Source organism: Argentina anserina, chromosome 4, assembly GCF_933775445.1.
Source record: "Argentina anserina chromosome 4, drPotAnse1.1, whole genome shotgun sequence".
NCBI lineage: Eukaryota > Viridiplantae > Streptophyta > Magnoliopsida > Rosales > Rosaceae > Argentina > Argentina anserina.
In genome coordinates, this window is record NC_065875.1 from 1,682,086 (window position 1) to 1,703,863 (window position 21,778).

Sequence of the window (21,778 nt, forward strand, 5' to 3'; positions counted from 1 at the left end):
TAACCGTTAGATCGAAATTTCTAATTCAAAATGAAAGGCCAAGATCTATTAAACCGTTGGCCCATTCGGTAAACCACATGTCAGCCATGTAGTGCAAGAGTTGGGATGAAAATTCGCTTGACGAGTAACAACCATATGAAAAATGTATAGAAATTAATGAAACAATTTCTGGTCTTCAATTGCAAGAATTGGGATGAAAATTCAACAATCATTTAATTGTCAGACTTGTAGTGCAAGTACCATTAGTTAACATCACCGATGTTTAAGTGAAATCATTCAAAAGACATTAAAATCTAGCAAGTATCTTTGCTTCGATTCAAAACTACCAATACATAATAACGTTTGCTATGACCAGCGTCAAAAATCACAGAACGGGAATAAAATTTAGAAAAGGACAAAATTGCATCACCATCCAGTCTTGTGAAAATAAGGCAATAATACAAACCAGATATCTAGACTGCTGCTGCTGGCACACATCTCACTTCAGAGGAATGAACCTTGAAGAGTGGGTGGCACCAATACCAGGTCTCCCGTGCTTGACGGGTTTGTACGAAATTGAGAACTCAGCAAGGTAGTGACTAATCATCTCAGGCTTGATTTCAACCTGATTGAAAGTCTTTCCGTTGTAAACACCAATAATGCTTCCTATCATCTCTGGTACTATGATCATGTTACGCAGATGGGTACGTACTGGCTCTGGCTTTTCACCAGGTGGCGCCTCCCTTTTCTGTTTCAAATAAATACCAGTCAAGGTTTGAACACAAACAATTGAAGCTTGAAAATATTATTCATGAACATCATTCTTAATCATATAAGGAAAGTATAGATAATTGTAACATTGCCAAACTGAAGTGCGGAGTTCAGAACAATTAGTTACTGGTTGTTCACATAATAAATTGGAAAATCATATACTGTTACCACGCACCTAGACACATACAAATTATTCTGCATTAATAGTCCATTTCATTAGTAAATCACAGAGAACTTTCATTCAACTAACCTTCAAGAGCATAATTATCCAATCTAAATAAAGAACAGTTGGATAATTGAAGATGTAACCAATCTCAAAAATAACTAATTTCAGGGTTTTGATCTTGCTAGTGGACCATTTAATTTCTGACGTCCAGTTTTCACGTCTAAACATCCTTGAAATTATAAGACATGTGAGACCAAAGAAAGAGACTAAACTGAGGAAGACAGAGAACAAACACACTAACAGTGTACAAAATCCCAATTACAAAGACGAGTATAACGTGCAAATGAAAACTAATCTTCAACTACTTTCAGAACAAGGTTTCATTTCGTATCCCATAAAGTGAAACAAACCGACCTCTTAGTAATCCAGCAATACCATATTTCCACTAACAGATTACATATCACAAGCACTCGACACCATCAAACTTAACATTTCTAATTACCATGATCGCCGTAACTTAATCAGATTGCACTCCAATTCTGACCAATCTAAACACATTTCAATCAGCATAACTAATCAAACCCAATAACAACACTAAAATAGTTTCAGTAAAACTCACAGCTTTGCGAAGCTTCTTGATCAAAGCCATGGGCTTGCGCTTCAGACCCCTCTGGAACCTATCAAAACCAAACCAAACCAAACAAACTCAAACCCAATTCACAAAGCCACAAAAACACATCGAAAAATCAAATCTTTATAGAAGCCCAGTAATTACAGAGCACTACCTTCTGCGGGCGCGAGCAGGGAAGAGCTTGACGAGCTCGTCAGTGGACATGTCGAGCAGAGCGTCGAGATCGACGCCTCGGAAGCTGAACTTCTTGAACGTTCTCTTCTTCGGGACTCCGGCCGCCGCCACATCGGTCTCAACGTCCGCCTGAAACACACAGATACACAGAGAGGTCAGAGAGAGAGAGAGAGAGAGTGACAGATGCAATGGGAGGCTGACCATGATTGGGAGAGTTGGGAGGCGCAGAGCAGGAGAGAAAGGTGAGAGCTTTTGAGGATTAGGGTCGCTAGGGTTATCAGAGTTCTGAGCAGAATTTATACGACGATTTTGGGTGGTGGGGGTGATTGTACCCTAGAGTAGTTTGGGCCGATTATTACTGAAATTGTCCTGGGCTCTTGATAAAGCATTGTTTTCATTATTAGTTTTTACTTACAATTATGGAAGAAGAAAACGTTCAAGAAAAATAGATGTACGAGGCAAAGGGGAGGACGAAGTTAAAACCTTGCTCTAGGAAATACAATGAAGTTAACGAAAAAAAAAAACTAGCAACAAATTTGTCTATACACTAATTAAACAAATGAAGCATATATAACAACTCGAATGAGCTATTGATAGTCAAGCTGAGATGAATTTTTTTTTATGAAAACCACCATAAAGAAACGGTGGGATTTAACCCAGCCAAACTGAATCTATCAACGATCGTCGCTCTATAATTTACAAGATTGTCAGCGGCCGTACCGACTTCAAAATCCCTCTTTGCATATATAAGTGTAGACAGTTAGTGAATTCTGAGCCAGCTCTTTGATCTGGGCGGCCTTTCATCCTTAGAGCTATGTTTTATTGCCTAATTAAGCCACCTCTGATTGTGTCAAATTTCTTAATTAGTGTTAGTTCAGGAGAACAGTTTGTGGGAATTTGGATTTTGCATCGATGTTTAAGAGCTTGAAGATTGATGTGACCTTAGATTAAAGGATTAACGACTCAAGTTAAAATCCCTGTAAACTATTTTTTTTAGGATTAAATACTTGTTACACCTTATATTTTAGGTGTAAAAGCAATTTTGTCCTTCTACTTTCAAATTTAATCGGTATATCTTTTAACTCTTATTTTTACCAGTTTTGTCCTTTTACTTTTAAATTAAACTTGTATATCCTTTAACTCTTATTTTTTAACAGTTTTGTCCTTTTTTTAACAGTTTAGTCAATTCCGTTAGTTGACCGTCAAAAATTCCGTTAAGACGTTAAAATGCCTAGAATACCCCCAATTCAAATATAATTTTTTTTCTTTCTTTTCTCATGCTTTTTTTATTTTCTCTTTTGGTTTTTCTTGGTTTTAAATTTAATTCATCATATGTGCTATCCAATATATATAATTGTAATCAACACAAATTATCAAATTAATTGTAAACAAGAGGAGAATTAATGACAATTGTTTAACATCAAGTTGGAAATAAATAATCTGAAACTATTTTTGCATCAAAGTATGGATATGATAGTAGAAGTCTTTTTTGTCTTAGCATTATAGAAATTAATCAAAATATGTTTGTAGAGCATCATAATATAAATGAAGTTTATAACTGAATTTGAGTACTGGCACTCACATGTCATTTTAGGCATTATCCAATTGATTATAAGATATTTATAATTAATTTGATAATTTGTGTTGATTACAATTATATATATTTGATAGCACATATGATGAATGAAATTTAAAAACAAGAAAAACAAAAAGAAAGACCAAAAGAGAAAATAAAAAAGGCATAAGAAAAAAAGAAAAAAAATATGATTTGAATTTGGGGTATTCTAGACATTTTAACGGAATTTTTTAACGGTCAACTAACAGAAATGACAAAACTGTTAAAAATAAGAGTTAAAGGATATACAGATTAAATTTGAAAGTAGAAAGACAAAACTGTTTTTACACCTAAAATATAGAGTGTCACAAGTATTTAACCTTTTTTTATTACTTTTTCTTTGTTCCTGCCATGTAAGGGTATACCGCAGAAGCTCTAGATGCAGTAGCTGATTCCTTGGCCAACGCATATGAATTGTTACTACTATGCATTGTAGCATAGTGTTGGTTTAATTTAAACAAAAACATATGCAATGCATTACAGCCACTTTGACAGTTTTGAGATTTAAACTATAAATTGTGAAGCCCTAACTGAGTTGGTTTATCAGTGAAGCCCTTAAGTAAAATATTCACTCTCTCAACAAGTTGTCTCATTCATTTTCTCTATTCATTATTTGCAAAACGTTTCACCATGCAATCATCCCCATTCCCCATGTCTACGCATGATTAATTTCTCTTTGCACATATCTCTAAAAATGAAAGCACAAAGGTAGAAAAATCGACAAAATGAATTGATAAATAGTATTGTTAACGTAATTCGTCGGCAGCAGTACTTGAAGTTTCAATCCTTTGGATGCAAGCCTTTAGCTTGAGCTGAATGGCTGGCCTTGCTGGAGACAAAACAGCTTCTTTCCAAACAGAACCAGGTTCCAGTATAACGCTCGGGTTGTGCGTGTAAAGCTCATAGATCGAATCGGCTTTAGAGTTCAAATTTCTCAAGTTCGTCATGCATTGAATTTCTTCCTGATCTACCAGAAGGTTGTGAACTCCATCTTTCCATCCTATCAGCTGCATTTATCCATAAATATTCATGTCAAAATATACTATGCGCACTAAACAGGATGCTCGATGAAATGTGTTAGAAACCCTAGGGCAGTATTATATTTGTATCACTGGTTTAGATAAGTCGAGTCGAAATTGAAAATTACCTTGGGAGGGCCGGCCATAGCATTAGTGCAATAGAGCCTGGCATTATCAACGAGCTGGCAATATCCAGTAAATGCACTGGCAAATCTCTGGTGGGACTGTATCTGTGAATTCACCCTCACTGCCCTACGTATCATTATAGCTCTCCTGATTCCTCTAATTACAGCTAAATAAGCATCACAAACCACTCCAACCAACTCTATTCTGTAAGGTTTTCTCTGGGGTTTTCCTGCTCTTTCTAACTTTTGGTGCTCATCTTCTTCTTCCTCCTTTACTTGTTCCCAATAATTTTCAGTGATAGTGCCATCATCAGCGACCTTGTATCCAACTCCCATCCGGTAACGGCAGTTGTGAACATTTCGGGCCATTGCTATCGTCTGCTCGACAAAGGGCGCCCATGATAGAGTGCCATCCATGATCACATCGCGTCCTTCGTTGAGTGCAGTCACTAGGAGCGAGGATGCGGCATCGGTAGATGATTGGTGCACCTACATTGATCGAAAAAGGGTCATTCATTTGAGGCAATTATATTGCTTTTAGAATTAATGGACTACTACGAAAGTATACATCTACGTACTGAAATAGCAGACAAGAACTTTGCCACTTCATCTATTTTTAAATACCACTAAGGCTTCCCTATCGAGTGTGGATGATCATCAGTGTTGACTTATATGATCGAGTCTACCATTGATCACCACCAACATGGATATTTGATAGTTTAGTCGCCTTATATGGTTAGTGTGTCTCCCAAATCATTTTGTCGATCACTTTCATGTTGTATGGGAAATGCTAGAAAACCCGACACCAACCATGCGTAAATGATTACTTTTCGATCGACGATTGATGTGTGTCTTAGCAGTGGATGTCAGACTAATCGTTAGGTGAAGATCGAGTAATTAATTACCACTCACGTACACAAACGATAATGGAAAATCGAACAAAATGAGCGAGAGAGTATACCAATTCAGCAGATTGGAGCATGTCATGGTGACGACCTTTCAGGCTTAGAGCTCTGTAAAGGACATCAGTCTCCTTGAAAGCGTCTGCTTCTACAACCACCGCATTCTTCTCGGCTCCTGCCCAGAATGCGCTGCAGCCATACACATCATTGCCACCAAGTTAGACACTCGTGAATAATCAACTACATTTATCAGTATATGATATATGATCACTAGTGCTCAATAAAATTTGAGAAAATTAGAGATATATCCAATATTGGAGCCCCCTTTGAAATTAAATTCACACCCAAATGTTTTTTCAATCTAACTATACTCAAATTTTTTTTATATACAAGTCTATTTTGCCCTTTTGATCATTTTGGTTTGCTTAATCTTAATATCTATTTATAAATTTTCATTTTACATATCTAATTCAAACACTCAATTAATTTTTTATTACATTAAATTGCTAAAAGATTTGATTTCAAAATTTTTTTTAAGAAAAACTTTTTTATATAGTTAATATCAAATTTTCATAATACAAATACTAGTTCAACTTTTGTAGATCATATGAGATAATTTCAAGTTAACTTGTTGTATATTTGTATCATTTGTTCGTTTCAATTTTTGAAGCTACCAATAAGCTAGATAGGTATGTCGTTATCCATGTAATATGTATGTATATATGTTTTTTCAAATATTTTCTTTTCACATTATTGTACATGAATTTTTGTATGATAAACCTTTTTTCTAAGTTTCAACTTTTTATTTTGTTCACTCTCTACGGATACCTAATAGATAGAAACATGCATATCAATATAAATTTTGAATTCAACCTATAAAAGAGATATTTGGAATGATAGATACCTAACAAACAGATTGATTTAAAAATTCATAGAAGAGATGTAAACATCCATACAGATATCTAATCATCAGGTTGTAATTAAAAATAAATAAATAAATAACCTACTAAATAGGGAAAAAAACTTATATCTCTACCTCAAACATAGGTTACATTGTTTTTTTTTAGAAATATAAACTTATGAAATAGAATGTTTAAATTATTCAAAAAAATAGAAAGTGTGTATCACCATTAAGTGATTTCGATATTGAATCGATCTAAATTTAAAAAGCTTATGAAATCTAGATATGTAATTAAGGAATGTTTCATTAAGTCTAAATTTATGATTAGTAAAAGAAAAACTATAATTATTATGGGACAATGACAATCTATAACTACAGTAGTTAATGAGAGCATAATTTGTTAATTGACTAATTAGCTTTTAATAGTGACATTTTGTGATTTAGATTTAAGAGAATGACAATAATTCAGTATATAATGAAGAAAAAAACTAATTGTGTTTCTTTTAAAGACCTTCTAAAAATTGAGTGTATAGTGAAATATCCCGTAAAATTACGTACTCTTTGAGAATGTCTTTGAGGACGGTGCTTTTGCCTGCTCCCATTCCACCACCCATAAGAAGAAGCACAGGGCTTCTTTCACTATGTGCCATAGGTTTCATTATTTCTGTGCATTTTGACTCTCCTTTTGATGTGTTGCCAATTACTCTCATTTCCTCTAGCAAAGTAGAGAACACCCTCGTCACTTTTAGGTCCTTGCTTATCCTCTCAAATCTCTGTTTCCTGCATATACCAGAACCAAAATTTAATCACAGAGTTTCATATGCAAGTAGTAAGTTGTCTCATAGAATATGCCCCACGTAAACTCAACTACAAACCAAAAAACTCAACTAACATTCTAAATAATAACAACAATAATAATAATAAATAAACTAACAAACCAACTCATAACATTTTTTTTAAGTTCCATAATTCACAGGCTAGTTTTCAATGTAAAAAATGATTAACTTATAATTTAAGTTGCAAAAGATTTGTTAAAATTTAACAGAGATTTATTTCAAAAGTTAATAACATTTCAATTTTGTTTATGAATGTTGGCAACAAACAGCTTTTCATGGTGTTAAAATACTAAGCAGCGTTTCATGGTATTAAAATGCTAAGCAGCTTTTCAATTTTGTTTTATCGCTATCCTCACCAATAGTGACTACACAAAATTGTCTAATTTTTAGGGCTGCCATTATTATTGTGGTCTATTCCCCAAAAATATCTGCCATATGTAAGAGCTAGTTGTTCTCGATCATGTATTAGTACACAAAAGAAAAACGATCATGTATTAGTACACAAAAGGAAAACGTGCGCGGAACACTTTCATCGATGAGTAATTATTTTGTGAACTCAAAAAACCACGTGACATTGACACATGGTGACACTAAATAATGATTTCTAGTTATAGTAGTGGAGATATGAGTAACAAATCAGAAACAAACACAATAAAAAATAATCAATAACATTAAAATGGGTGCGCCACGTAGACTATGTACTAAATACATATAATAATTTCTCTTTATAGATATCGACTCTTTTGACAATTAATAGTTGAGACTTATAGTATTGTTGGCACGTAAATAGTAAAAGTAACGTACAATCTCATTCTGAATGATATGACCAGAAAAAGAAAGAAATTACCAATCTCATTACTGCACAAGTTACTGAAATATTTACAGGTCTGATTGTGTTACCTGGTAGCTGATAATACGTAGTCTTTGAGCTTCGTCTTCTTCTCGGATTCCACCTCAAAAACCTGCAATTGTAAATCAAGTGTTAGATGACATAAGAACAAACCTAATAGTCTACCACCCAGCTGTAAGTTTAATTTCTTGACCTTACTTTTGTCTTCAGACTCTAGTTTAATAATTTTCAGTTGCCTTATGTGGATAAACTAGTAATTTTTTATTAAACTGGAATTTATGAAATAAATAGTTAATTACCTGGCTAATCATATGAGAAGTTTGACTCCAATGAAATGCAAAGTAACCAAGGATGCATCGATCCAGTTCTTCTGTAAACTCGATGTAGACAGATTCTGCATTTTCTTCAGAGTTGAAATATAGGTAGAGGCTATCTTTACATCCGTTGGAGTTTTGCAAGTACTCGTATGTTAACTTGCACATTTTGGGGCACTCATTTGGATCTGAAAATCCTAGCTGTCTAGCTGCATGGATCCAAATATAGTTCCAAAATGTGATTTAGAATGATATGAACAATCGCATAAATTATCTACGTGAGCGACTATCAACTGTTGATGATACAAACGGGAGAGTTGTTCATATCATACCAACATAGTGGGAGAATCTCTCGATGTCTCCTACACGGCCGGAGCCTGTCCTGTCGAGACGTGGAGAGATTTCCTTTGGAGCTATCAAGGCCGTCTTTGCCTCCTTTCTCTTGTGATAAGTGGTGACCGCCGCAGCTGCACCTCCAACAAACGAGGCGGCCAGCAGGTGAGTGATGTACTTGATTTTCTCGTACCCTCCATCTGATTAAATTAGCACAACTCAGTTTCATCGGAACTTGATTCCACATGAGAGAGAGAGAGAGAGAGAGAGAGAGAGAGAGAGTGAGTAGTCTTTGGCTTACCATGGTGGTGTGGCTGCTGCTGCATCTTGTTATTGAAGACTGAGAGCTGAAACAAGTTTTGGTTGATTCTATCAGCTCAGGCTGCAACTTAAAAAGAGGAAGATGTATTGAATAAGACAACAGTTGGTGACTCCATTATCCACCCTTTGACGGGTCCATTGGCTTTTATAACGAATAAAAAAGAAGATAGAGAGTAGATAAGAAAGAACGTACGTGTTCCATGACCAAATAATTTCACTCGCTCTGGAATTTAAATTCGAATCCATTCTCTAAATTAATCAAACGGCTCTGAATTAGTTGTACATCGATATCCCTCATATTAGAGAGCGATAATTTTGTAGTAAAGTAAAATAGTTAATGTATCAACTTGAACATAAAAATTCTGAACAATGGTTTGTTCAGGATGAACGAGCTGGCTGAGGATTAGTTTGATTTCATGACAGCTATTGCCTATTGGGTTATAGAGTTTCTCAACGTGCTTCATTAGTATTTTATATTTCCTTGTTTTAAATTGCTTCATCTATGATTTCAAATTCTCAATTATGAAACTCTATCGTTGTAGATTTGTAATCGCTTGTAATGGATGGAAGCCTGTTAGAAAAATCGAACTAGTTGGCTACTTGGCTTTGTTTAGAATATAAGTGCACGATGCCAAAAAAATATCATGACCACGAGAAAGGCGAGTGAGTTGTAACGAATAAAGATTGGTCGGAATCAATAAGATCGATAATGACATCCAAAGTTTTGAAAGTAGATCGTAGCTAGGTAAAGAGAATAATAAGTCAATAACCATGTGGAGATCGAGGTAGAAACAGAAAGAAACAACATAAAGGATTAAATATACTTTACGAGACCCTTACTTTGCTCGTAATCTAGATCTTTGATACAATCGGTTCCGATTTTCCTCGCTTATGTTTTGGTGCCATGATTTTACGTGTCGTTTCTTCTAATCATACGTTTATTAATTTAGAATGAAACTTATCATAATGGAAATTCATTAGAAATATGTTTTAACTTCATATGTCCCCAAACCCCCGAATGAAATATCTTTTTTATTTTACAACAGCCATGAGTCAAAGCCAGTGGGGAAAGTAGAATTTTACAATAGGGGGTCCAAACATATCTGGTACAATTATGAAATTCATAAGTAAATTGAAGAGATTAGTATTTATTAGGGGTGGGCACGGGACGGGACGGGGCTCATTCCACGTCCCGTCCCACTCTTTTGAATTGGGACGGGATCGGGATGGGACGAGGGTTTTTAAGAATGCATCCCACTCGGGATTAATCCCGGTTGGGACGGGACGGGATCGGGACGGGACGGGACAAATCCCAACTTCCTATGAAGTTAAATAAAAACATATATTTTTACTTTTTCATTAACAAAGTAATATTTAATAATGAAATTTTAACAAAAAAAATGCATATTATGTTCAAAATATTATAATTTAGCATTATTATTTGAGTTGAAATAATTTTGGAGTTATTAAGAACATAAATTAGTTTCATTTTAATACAAATATATAATAATTTTTAAGTTTTTATTAAAGGTGGGACGGGACGGGACGAAGCTGGATATAAATTATTCGTCCCACGTCTCATCCCACTATTATGAAACGGGACGGGACGAACGTTTTTAGACCTCCGTCCCGTCCCGTCCCTATGAATTTCGGGACGGGATCGGGATTTCCGTTTTTTATGCCCACCCCTAGTATTTATCTCATACAGTAAAGTCTCTAAAAATTAAACCTCTATAAATTAATACACTTAAGACTAACAAAATTTATTATTTTAACGAAATATTAATATATTAATAAATTAATAATATATTAATTTATCGATTAATTAATAACTTATTAGTTTATTAAGGTATAATTAATATTTTCTTTTACTTTATTGAAGAAAAAAAAAGAGTGTTACTTCGTTCATGCACCACATTGTTTGATTTTATTTAAAATATTATGTTATTCAATGTATTATATTATTTTATTGATGATGATTAAATCAACAAAATTATTCAATAAAATCCTCATAAATGTAAAATTTATCATATAAATTATGTCATTATTAATTTATATATTCGATGGAGTCTATATGAATTCTCAAATTTCTATTATCTTACAAATTTAGCAAATTCTTAATTTAACATGTTATCCCCGAGTCGGGACCATAAAAATATTATTTTAATAAAATTATTAATTAATCGGGTATTAATTTAAAGAGATTCCACAGTAATAGAATACAAAAAAATGATAACGAAAGGAAAGAACCATTTTCAAATATGATATTACCAATAAGGGCAATGATTAAGAAAATTAATAGAAGTTAATTAAGTTCGTAAGAAAGGCGGGGTGATCATTGTTCATCAACCAAATTGTAGACAAATGTGAAGATTAATATTTTTTCCAAAGAAAAATATATTACTATTACCAATGAGAAAATTCAGATTGATTAGGAATGCTAGGGTCCAAACCCTTGAGACCTAAACATGGGTCTGTTTCTGTTCTCACTTACAAAAAAAAATTATGCCACTAGACCAAATAATATTGGGTATTATCTTTTTTATTTTATTTAGTTCAGTTAGCTAACAATGTAGGTGGTTGACCGCCAAGTTTCGATGGTGCCTTTTAGGAGGTTCTTAAAAAGAGGGTTGAATTTTATTTTTTGGAGAATCCTATCAAGATTCATTAACAAAGAAACGCTTGTTATACTTATTTACATGATTAAGATCAAGTTCGTTAATGAATTCCACTTTAAGCAACATCAACCGAGGTAGACAAACAAGCTGAAACGAGCGAGACACAAAGCACAAACTCTTTCGATTACAATAGCCTGACTCACCTTCAAAAACCTGTCGACGTATTAACGCCAGCTTCTATCTATTCACCTGCCGAATTCTGAGGATTCAACTGTACTGAGTGCAGCTTCTACTTTGCGGACGATCTAACATTCGTCAATCTGCTACAACAATCAACACTCCGATGCTTGTGTGTTTGAAGATGGTTATGTGTTTGTCAATCAGTTACACCGATCATTCTTTTGCAACCTTTGCCACCCTCCCTCGCCTCCTTCCAGCTACTCCAGCAGCAAAGGGAGGGTAGCTCACCAAGATTCAAAGCATGCTAAGCATGCTTCGAATCTCTTTGCAGTAAGGTATGAGACTTTTCACGGACTCTTTGAAACTTACACTATTTTTCTCTCTTCACGTTTAGCTTTGTCGTAGCAGTAGTTGGCTTATATACTGGGTCATTGTTTTCGGCTGGGTTTGGATGACAACTTGAGGTTTGTTGGATTTATTGTTCAATCTTGTTTTCTGACATTTGTTCTCTTGAAAAATTACATTCACATAATAAAAAAAACGAGGTAGACAAACGCAACATTATTCTCACCACGCTTCAAAAAGAAATGAAGATGATTGAGGAAGCATGGTTTAACTTTCCTGCAAAAATTTCGTAGAGCCAAAAAAGATATATCTAGTTTTCGGAGATCACCGAGATGAACGGCTCATAACAACTTTGGAATATGTTTTACAATGAAACGAGTTGTATGTTCATGGAATACTTATAAGAACAAGTTAACGAGCTTATAGGCAATCAAAAGATCAAACATGTTCAAAATATGTTATGAGAGAAATTATCGTTGTAAGTCTTCGTAAGCATGCACGAGAGTTCAATCTATCAATAATTTTGTATATTTAAAAATTGAACCAGTTTTCATATGTGCATCATCAACCAAACGAAGAAACTTAAAAAAGTCGGTTGCGCTCTCTGCTGGGGTTTCTCATAGTAGTGAGTTTTTGACCGAAACCTTCATGGCGGCGGCGGATTCTCGTCGATCGTTTGAGCTAGATGTGGAACTCGAGGACATATGTGGACGTTTTCTTATGTGGACATTTCCTATCTCTGAAAAAGCCAGTTGTGATTCTGGTGCTCATGGCGGTGGTTTCTGGGATTTGGGGTCTTAAGGAGAGAATTATGATTCAGGAAGAGGAGCCTTGCTTGTTCATCTTCATTTTCAAAGATCAAGGGGAGTAAAATCATGTTCTTTTTGGTGGCCCATGGTACTATGGTGGTTCCATGTTGGTTTTGGAGGAATATGATGGATTCCGTCCTTTGGAAGAGATGTCTCTGCATCATCTTGAAGTTTGGGTTGTTATGTCGAGATTACGGATGGCGATGTGAGATAAGAAAATGCTCATCCGTATTAGGAATGAGATGAGAAAACTTGTTTGTGTTGATCCGGTAACGGTGAATAAGCAAGATAAGATTCAAAAAGTTCTGGTGCTCTTCGATCTGCGTCGAAGAATCCGAGCAAGTTGCGTGTTTGATTTCTCGCTGGAGATCTTGGTGAATCTCGAATTCAAGCTTGAGAAGTGTCATGGCTTGTGTAAGGAGTGTGATTTCTTTAATCATGGTGGAAGGAACTGTGATAGAGGTCTGAAGCTTTTAGATCCGATCATGTAGTAACCTGTGCCACCGCTGGTGGTGGCTGATGTGGTAGTGGAGGATGGTGCAACGACGAAGAAGGTTGCGTTGAAGGACGCAAATGAGGGATCTGGTGTGATGGTGGAGGAGACTGCGATGCAAGACGAAGGTGAGGAGATCCCTGGGTTTTTCTCGAAAATTTCGGCGGGAAACACAGATGGTTTGACTTCTGGGGAAGGTTTGATTGGGGTATTGGGTCTGCTGCTGGGCCATTGACTGCAGTCAACATGGATTTTAGGCCATTGGTGAGCTCTGTTGCTGCAAATGGGCCTGGGGCAGCTGGTGGTTCTTTGGGCTCAAATGTCCTAATTGCTTTGGGTGTGCAGAGTAAATCTAAGGGGAATTGGATATGCCTATTATTTTTCTATATAAAAATGAAATTGGGTCCTCTGTCGGGTTTAAAGCTCATGGCCAATTCACTCCGGAAACTGAGGAAAAAAACGAAGAGGAAAGGTCATCCACGAGGTTCCATGAATATGAGACCTCCAAAGGCGAAGAAGGTAAACAAAGAGGTGATAACTCCTAGTTTGCAATTTCCTGGTCCACTAGTTCGCCCTAGTGCTACGGGCAAGGGAAATATTTTGATTTAGTATACATGCCTATTTCTATGCTTGTCGTAGAATAAGCATGTTTTTTGCTCTATAATTATGTTTGCTTGTAGTTGCAGGATGAATAAGTTATGCTTAATTTAGAATGAGTGGACCTATGTATCGTGTGAATATGCTCATATTCTCTTGTCTATCTGGACATGGTGGCGGAGGGATATATAATGACTATTATGACATTGATTATATTTTTTATAAACCAAGTGGTTGCTTAAAAAAAGTGCATCATCAAGCCACACAACAACCAAATATTAAATGATTAATTACGGCTGGAAAATGGATACGCATGCATCAAAGCCTACATTTCTTATCTAATCGAAGTAAGTTTTTCACCTCAAATGATCTTTTTAATGTCTAGGCTTTATGGTTTCCTCATACTAATACGGTTATTTTTGTTTTTTGTTAGTTAATAAAACATATGTATGCTGGAATTCTTAAATAGTTATCTTTGTTGTGTTTTTACCAATCGGAGTGATGAATTTTGAATCATATAACTCCTATCTTCTCATGATCTGGCGCAGTTAAATCGGCATGAAGAAGCAGATATATAGGACTCGGATCAAATTGTTCTTGATGCGTCTTTTCTTAATCAAGCAATAATTGTAGCAGTAAACTGTAAGCTTTGGAAATGTTGACTTCACTGCCCGTTCAACATCTTCGTTAGAAGAAACGAAACTCTTTCTGGCTTGCAATCCTCAGGTTTCTTGAATCTTGAAGGACCATTGCAGTATAATATCAGTAAATATGACTGACGAGGGATAACTATCCCACACTGGAAAGGTCTTCTTAGGAATACAAATCTTTTTTTTTTCGATGAGAAAGGAATTCAAACCTTGAGTTCCTAAGTTTATTAAAGAATACCGATGAAAGACATTTTTTTTTATATTGCAGGGCTTTGTTATCCCATGGAAGAGAGTAGAATTCGACACCTAATCATCTAAGACTTTTCCAAACTCATTACAATTATGTTCATACACCAATTCCAAGGAGCTTATATCAACTATTGACCAAAGAAGAAATAATAAAATATATTTGAAGACAGTTATAGAAGCTAGTGAGGAATCATTTAGAGACAGATGAAGAAACTATAAGGGGAAGGAGTGTTGGGAACATACAAAGAGGAAACAAATTTGCCGACTACCCAAATTTTACATATCATTTTTTTTAGGAATACAAACTTCTTTTTCGATGAGAAAGGAATACAAACCTTGAGTTCCTAAGTTTATTAAAGAATACCAATGGAAGACTTTTTTTTTATATTGCAGGGCTTTGTTATCCCATCTGGAAGAGAGTAGAATTCGACACCTAATCCTCTAAGACTTTTCCAAACTCATTACAACTATGTTCATACACCAATTCCAAGAAGCTTATATCAGCTATTGACCAAGGAAGAAATAATAAAATAGATTTGAAGACAATTATAGAAGCTAGTGATGAATCATTTAGAGATAGATGAAGAAACTATAAGGGGAAGGAATGTTAGGAACATGCAAAGAGGAAACAAATTTGCCGACTACCCAAATTTTACATATTTTTTTTTTAGGAATACAAATCTTTTTTTCGATGAGAAGGGAATACAAACCTTGAGTTCCTAAGTTTATTAAAGAATACCAATGGAAGACTTTTTTTTTATTGGAGGGCTTTGTTATCCCATCTGGAAGAGAGTAGAATTTGACACCCAATCCTCTAAGACTTTTCCAAACTCATTACAACTATGTTCATACACTAATTCCAAGGAGCTTACATCAGCTATTGACCAAGGAAGAAATAATAAAATAGTTGAAGATAGCTATAGAAGCTTGTGACGAATCATTTAGAGACAGATGAAGAAACTATAAGAGGAAGGAATATTGGGAACATACAAAGATGAAACAAATTTGCCGACTACCCAAATTTTACATATCCTATGCCCACCTCCTAATTATGTCATGTGTCCTCTTGTTTAACAAGACTGACTATGGTTAAGAGATAATAATATATTGTAATAATTTTTTTAATTAAAACTTGACACTATTTTTTAGATTAATTCATTCTTTTAATTGTTGTATTGTATAATGGAACCATTTTTTTTGTATAAAGAAGATGTGTCTTCAAGACTCCTAATATTCTCATAATACCTAACCCTAAACCTGGGTTTTTACTTCATTCTCCTAAAAAAAACCTGGGTTTTTACCTATGTTGCAAGATGCTTACGTACTATATGCACTTAAGATAAATAATTGAGTAATCAATAATTAATATGATCTAAACTTAAAGTCAAAAAAAGAATTTGTTAAAAGTAAAAATGAAAAGAAATTATAATTTACCATCATAAATTTATATTGATAACTATAATTAAATCATGGTTAAACAATATGACACATGACATAGATTTAAGAGGTGTGCATGAGTGGACAAAATTTAGTTGGTCGGCAAATTTACTTCTCATGCAAAAAAAATGTCCCCTAAGAAAAAGAATAATACAGATTTCAAGACAGTTGTGGAAGCTAGTTAAAGTTTAGTTAGAGCAGGCAAAAAGTAAAAGAAGGATATTTGGCAAGACAAAAAGAAATGGTCCCAGGAATTTGGAATCCTACAATGCAGAGCTAGCAAGAAATTAAATCTATTAGTAGATCCAGAAATTAAATCCATTATGAAAGACATGGGAATGATATGGATCTATGGATAGTTGAGTTTCTGTCATCCATCCATGTGTTCTCATTGATTGGCAACTTAATACAGTTCTCGCTATACTACTGACAACCGGGGGCGGAACCAAGAATCTGAAGTGGGTAGGGCTAGTTTTAACACATAAATTTTGTTTTGTAATTGAAAACTTAATAGCTAAAGAAGTTATATATATATATATATATAAATGTTATGACTAAAGAAAAAGATGGAGAAAATGGGGAGATAATAGATATATTTCTTACTAATAAAAAATATTGTAAGTTTTTTTTAAATATTGAGAAACTATTGCCAGATAAAAGAAGAGGGGTGTTGTTACTGAACCTCCAAGTTTACTCACTTTACCTCTTTCTAATTTTATTTATTAAATTACAAAGATATCATCTTACATAATTATTATTAAAGACAACATGTGTATAAATAATACAATATTATTTTGTTTTCTATAGACTTTCCAAATCAATCAACACTAATAGATTGCATTATTAATTATTTTCCTTATCAATTGTTTTATATTTCTACTACATACTCATAAAAATATTTTTTTATATTAATTAAAAATTAAACTATATCTAAGATTATTCATATGACAACAAAATCTATTATTTGTTCTGGGAGAATTACTATTCTACCCTTGTATGTGTCTTAGCCTAATAGGTTTCCTGTTAGGAGATAGATTAGCATCTCCGTAATAAATTAGGACTCCGAATCCTACGGGATTGTGGTTTTGTAATGCCTATATATAGGCCTCCATATCATTCAATAATACACAATTATTTCATCCTGAAACACGTTATCAGCACGTTGCTCTAAAATCCTGAACTTTTAGAGCCCTAGAATTTTTTTCTCTTCTCCACCGCCGGCCACCGTCGTCTCCGGCCTCCGACATCTTCCGGTCGATGTTCCTCGTCGGCGCAGCCCCTGCTCGCCGCCGCTGCAGTCCCCCCGCTGCTACCTCTGCAGCCCCGCGCGCAGCCCCTGCATGCTGCCCCCGCAGCCCCGCACGCTGCCCTACCCTGCAACCCCCGCAACGCAGCCCTGCACGCACGCACGCAGCCCCGCACGCAGCCCTGCACGCACCCCTGCTGCCCTCGCATCGCAGCCGCATGCAGCCCCGCAAACAGATTCTGCCCTGCGGCCCCTGCTGTCCTGCTGCCCCTGCGACCCCCCCTGCTGCCCCTGCACGCAGCCTCGGCAGCCCCGCAGGGTATCTTCCGCATTCGCTCCGCAAAAACATCTTTTTGCCCCGAAAAATCCCGCATCAGAGGATTCAAAATTGCACCTCCCGCATATATACGCAATGAACGCGAACTGCACAAGCAAACTCTTCGCTCAAGAGAAGCTACTCCCGTCTTCTCTACTCTTTTGGGCCTTTAAAATATTTCTCTTTTTTCCTTTTTATTTTCCTATTGCTTATTAAATCGTTTATTTGCACGTTTTCATTTTCTAACTATGTTTCACGTGCTTGCATAGGAAAAGTGATCACTCGTCGTACTATGGTGATGACATTCATGCCGAGATGGACGATACTTTTGTCATCTACATATGATTTTGATCGTATCCTCCCAAGATTTTTATGTCATCGGACGAAGATCGAAAAAGGAATTCAACAAGCAACTTCATGCATGACGATCGATTTGCAGAGCAATTTACTTATATGCGGTCTATTTGGCAGACTAACAAGTATGTTTTTCTTAAAGTTGCTGCTTTTGAAGATATATATATAAATTATCAGGCGCTATTAGCCTTTTTTTCATGTCTTCTTTTCCGGCCTTTCTTATAACGCCGATGAGACCAAAGAGGGATATGATTCCCCTCTTGGTCGACGTTTTTCATGTGACGGTCCTGGGGGAGTCACGTTTTTATTTTAAAAAAGAAGATATCGATTTCGTGTGGTCGCCTGAGTGCACCGCTGTTTTGGGTGCGATCATGAGAATCGCCGATATGCATCGATTATTTTGTGACCATATACATCATAAGCCTTCTAATTCCGGTTACATACTTGAATAGTTTCAATTATTTGAAACCTATACAACCCTCGTTTCTTATGGATGCGTCGCCATCGCGACTGTTATTTGAATGTTTGAGTTTTCTTAAACTCATGTCTATAAACGATAATCTCAAGGTCTACGTACTCATTTATTTGAGTTGATTCATTACTCTGATGCAGCACTATATGCTGACAAAAAGATCCCAAAAATAACGAATTCTATGGGACACACTTAAAAGTGATTTAATGAACGTCTATGACGTTGTATTATCAGAGTTGACCTTGATGCATACTCCACATCCAAGAAATGCATGCCATTTTTGGCACCTTTATCTATTTCTTGAGGGAATTTTGGAGATGGAAACGTAACATTCTTCCATTCTCAAGTAAGCACATTTTTGAGCCTCAGGCTAAGGCTCCGCCCAATCCGATATGCAAGATTTTGTTGCTACGGACTTTTGATTAGTCACTCTATTTTGACTATGTTTTCTGCTTACTATTTTTCAAGTATGACGATTGGCATTGCTATGTTTCTTGCTCGACTTTAGCTTAAGTCGTCTATTGGAATTGGAAGTTTGGTTGTGTTGTATTAAATATTGGCATATTCTATAAAATTTCTCGTCTTTCTTGGACTCGTGAGAATTTTATTTGCCTTGGCTTAGCATGCATGGTCAACGTTTGCAACTCACGTGGTTTTTAAATTGGCCGCTTTTGGGTTACATGGGACCCCAATAGCACTACATTGTGATTTTGGACTTTGAAATTTGGAAAACGGACCTCGGAACGTCAAAATTGACGTCGTTTTTCCCAGTTACTGTTCCGGCGTTTCCGGAACGTTTTTTGACGTTTTACCAGCGTATTCGCCGCCTTCCGGCCATATTCCAGCGTTTCCGGCACTGCCATCCGGTTCCGGACTGCGTTCCCTGTCGGACCTGAAGTTATGGCCTCCATACCGGCCAGGTCCGGCCACTGCCGGCCGGATTTCCAGCAATCGGTGCCGCCGGCTTCCGACGAGTTTTTCCGACGTTTTTTTTTCGTCGTTTCTCGTCATTTTTCCGGCATATGTCAGCAGTTCTTGCTGCCATGTTTTGCTAGTCCAAAATTCACCCGGTTTTGAGTTAATTTGACATGGTTTTCCGGTTAATTTTCCGGTTTTCTCCAAGTCGTTTCATATCTCAAATGATTTTATTATTATCGGTGACCACCCGCACCAATTGGATGGTTTTTACCACCTAAATTGTTTGGTATTCAACTGCTCCAATACCATGTTTTTCCAACTCTTGAGTTGAAGAATGTAGTTCTATTGCCATGTGATACATTCGATGGGATTGCCATTTGTTTCAATCCCCTCCCTTACAATATCCTACGGCGTATTGTGTAGAGAAGTTCACCGCGTCGTTGACTCTCTTAATCTTCATTTTGAGAATGTCCCGCCGTGAAATCGAGTGTCTTGCTAATTGCGTAACCACCCACACTGTCCTACGGCGCATGTAGTTGTTTTACAGATCTCGTGCAGAGATTGTGTTGTATATCTTCGTGCCTTGCTAAGTTTTAAAGGCCATTCATGCCAATGATGGATTTTCATCTTGATATTTGTGTTAAGAATGGAGAGGAATAAATCTGTCAGATTTCATTGACAGTATCTTTTTCAAGCTTCGACAGTAGCTTTGTTAGCCTGCAGACATCGTTTTGCTTGCCTGCAGTAGTAGCTTTATGTAACTCAAGATTCTTTGAATCATGGGTTCGGTTTTACTGTCTTCTCGGTTTTGACATGATCGTTTTTTGGTCATTTTGAACAAGATATGATGATTCGAGTTCTTTGAAATTCGCATTATCATCTATTTTTCATGTTCACGAAGCGATTGGAGGACCACCTCACCCATGCTCCACACGGTGAGGCCGAACCTGCCTATTTCGGCGGCTCCATGGCATTAAGGCCGTTGGTGGCGGCATCCCCTCCTTCACAGGAGCTTGTGATGCCTCCCGTGTTTTCTAATGCCTCCATGGTAATCTCTGATGCTCATCGCTCATTTTGCAAAGCATGTTCTTTTGCTAGATTTCAAGGAAGTCCTTATTTACTAATGCTCCAACCGAGAACATTCCATTCTTATGAAGTATTTAAGGTGACATTAGTGGACCCTATCCAACCGAATGCGGACATTTTTCGGTATTTTTATGGCATAGGTTAAGAGCATCGACGTGTTGGTCACACGTCGCTTTGCTTTCCACAAGAAACGTTGCATTCGCTAAAGCTTTTAGCTATGATCATCACACTAAGGGATCAGCACCCTTCCTATCCTCTCAAATCTATTTGATTGGCTACCGTTGGAGAGTTCACCTCCACGACTTTGATGATTTCGTTTTGCATATCTACTGGGATCGTCGTTGAACATATTATTCCTCATGTTCATTCACTGCACGATCTAGCAGAGCTCGGACTTGGTTATGGGTACTAACCTGCCGATTTTTGCATGGAGATATGTAATGATGTTGCATGCAGCGACACCTATTGGTTTTAGACCCACAACTTGCCAAACATTTAGTGCGTACCAGATGGTTACTGGATATGATCCCAACGTTCTTTTCCTTAAACGCCTATTTGGTTAAAGTTGTTTATGTGCCTCTATTGTAGTTATCTCAATGGGTCTACTTGAAACGATTAAGTATTCTGGTTGGTTATGATTTATGAATCACCAACACTTGTCCGCTATTTCCAATCTACAACCGTTGATCTCTATCCTGTGATATTAGCAGACGGTCACTTTGATGAGACATACTTCCCGTCGTTAGGGGGAGATATGGAATGCTCCCATTCTGGTTTTAACGCCAGGAATTGACGTGGTGTGGCACTATGTCTCATTAAGATCCCGCACTACTCAAAGTGATCAAATGTGCAACGCATTATCTACCTCCAGAAAGTCAAAGATTCAATGCTCAATGACTTTACCGATATTGCGAAAGTGACGAGATCGCACATAAATGCTGTGATGTGCCGGTAAGGTTGGAACTCTCAGAATATGAGAGAATTTCATATGACCTGATCCTAGCACCGTTGGCACCATCCCTGACAGTGGGAAGGAAGCCGGCGATGGCACCATCGTACGCTGTGGTGTTG

At 36.4% G+C, this 21,778-nt stretch overlaps 2 protein-coding genes across 2 annotated transcripts; both read right to left on the reverse strand.

The window, feature by feature from the left end:
- Positions 1-292: 292 nt before the first annotated feature.
- On the reverse strand, positions 293-2,039 carry LOC126790485 (40S ribosomal protein S15-4). Its single transcript, XM_050516730.1, has 4 exons — positions 1,923-2,039; positions 1,702-1,850; positions 1,536-1,593; positions 293-727 (listed from the first exon to the last, which is right to left on the reverse strand). Exons 1-4 carry the CDS (start codon positions 1,923-1,925, stop codon positions 479-481), a joined length of 459 nt encoding a protein of 152 aa, XP_050372687.1. The 5' UTR covers positions 1,926-2,039; the 3' UTR covers positions 293-478.
- Positions 2,040-3,920: 1,881 nt separating this feature from the next.
- Positions 3,921-9,040, reverse strand: LOC126790486 (calmodulin calcium-dependent NAD kinase). Its single transcript, XM_050516731.1, has 8 exons — positions 8,918-9,040; positions 8,616-8,816; positions 8,269-8,492; positions 8,020-8,081; positions 6,842-7,063; positions 5,442-5,571; positions 4,484-4,969; positions 3,921-4,343 (listed from the first exon to the last, which is right to left on the reverse strand). Exons 1-8 carry the CDS (start codon positions 8,940-8,942, stop codon positions 4,083-4,085), a joined length of 1,611 nt encoding a protein of 536 aa, XP_050372688.1. The 5' UTR covers positions 8,943-9,040; the 3' UTR covers positions 3,921-4,082.
- Positions 9,041-21,778: the final 12,738 nt, after the last annotated feature.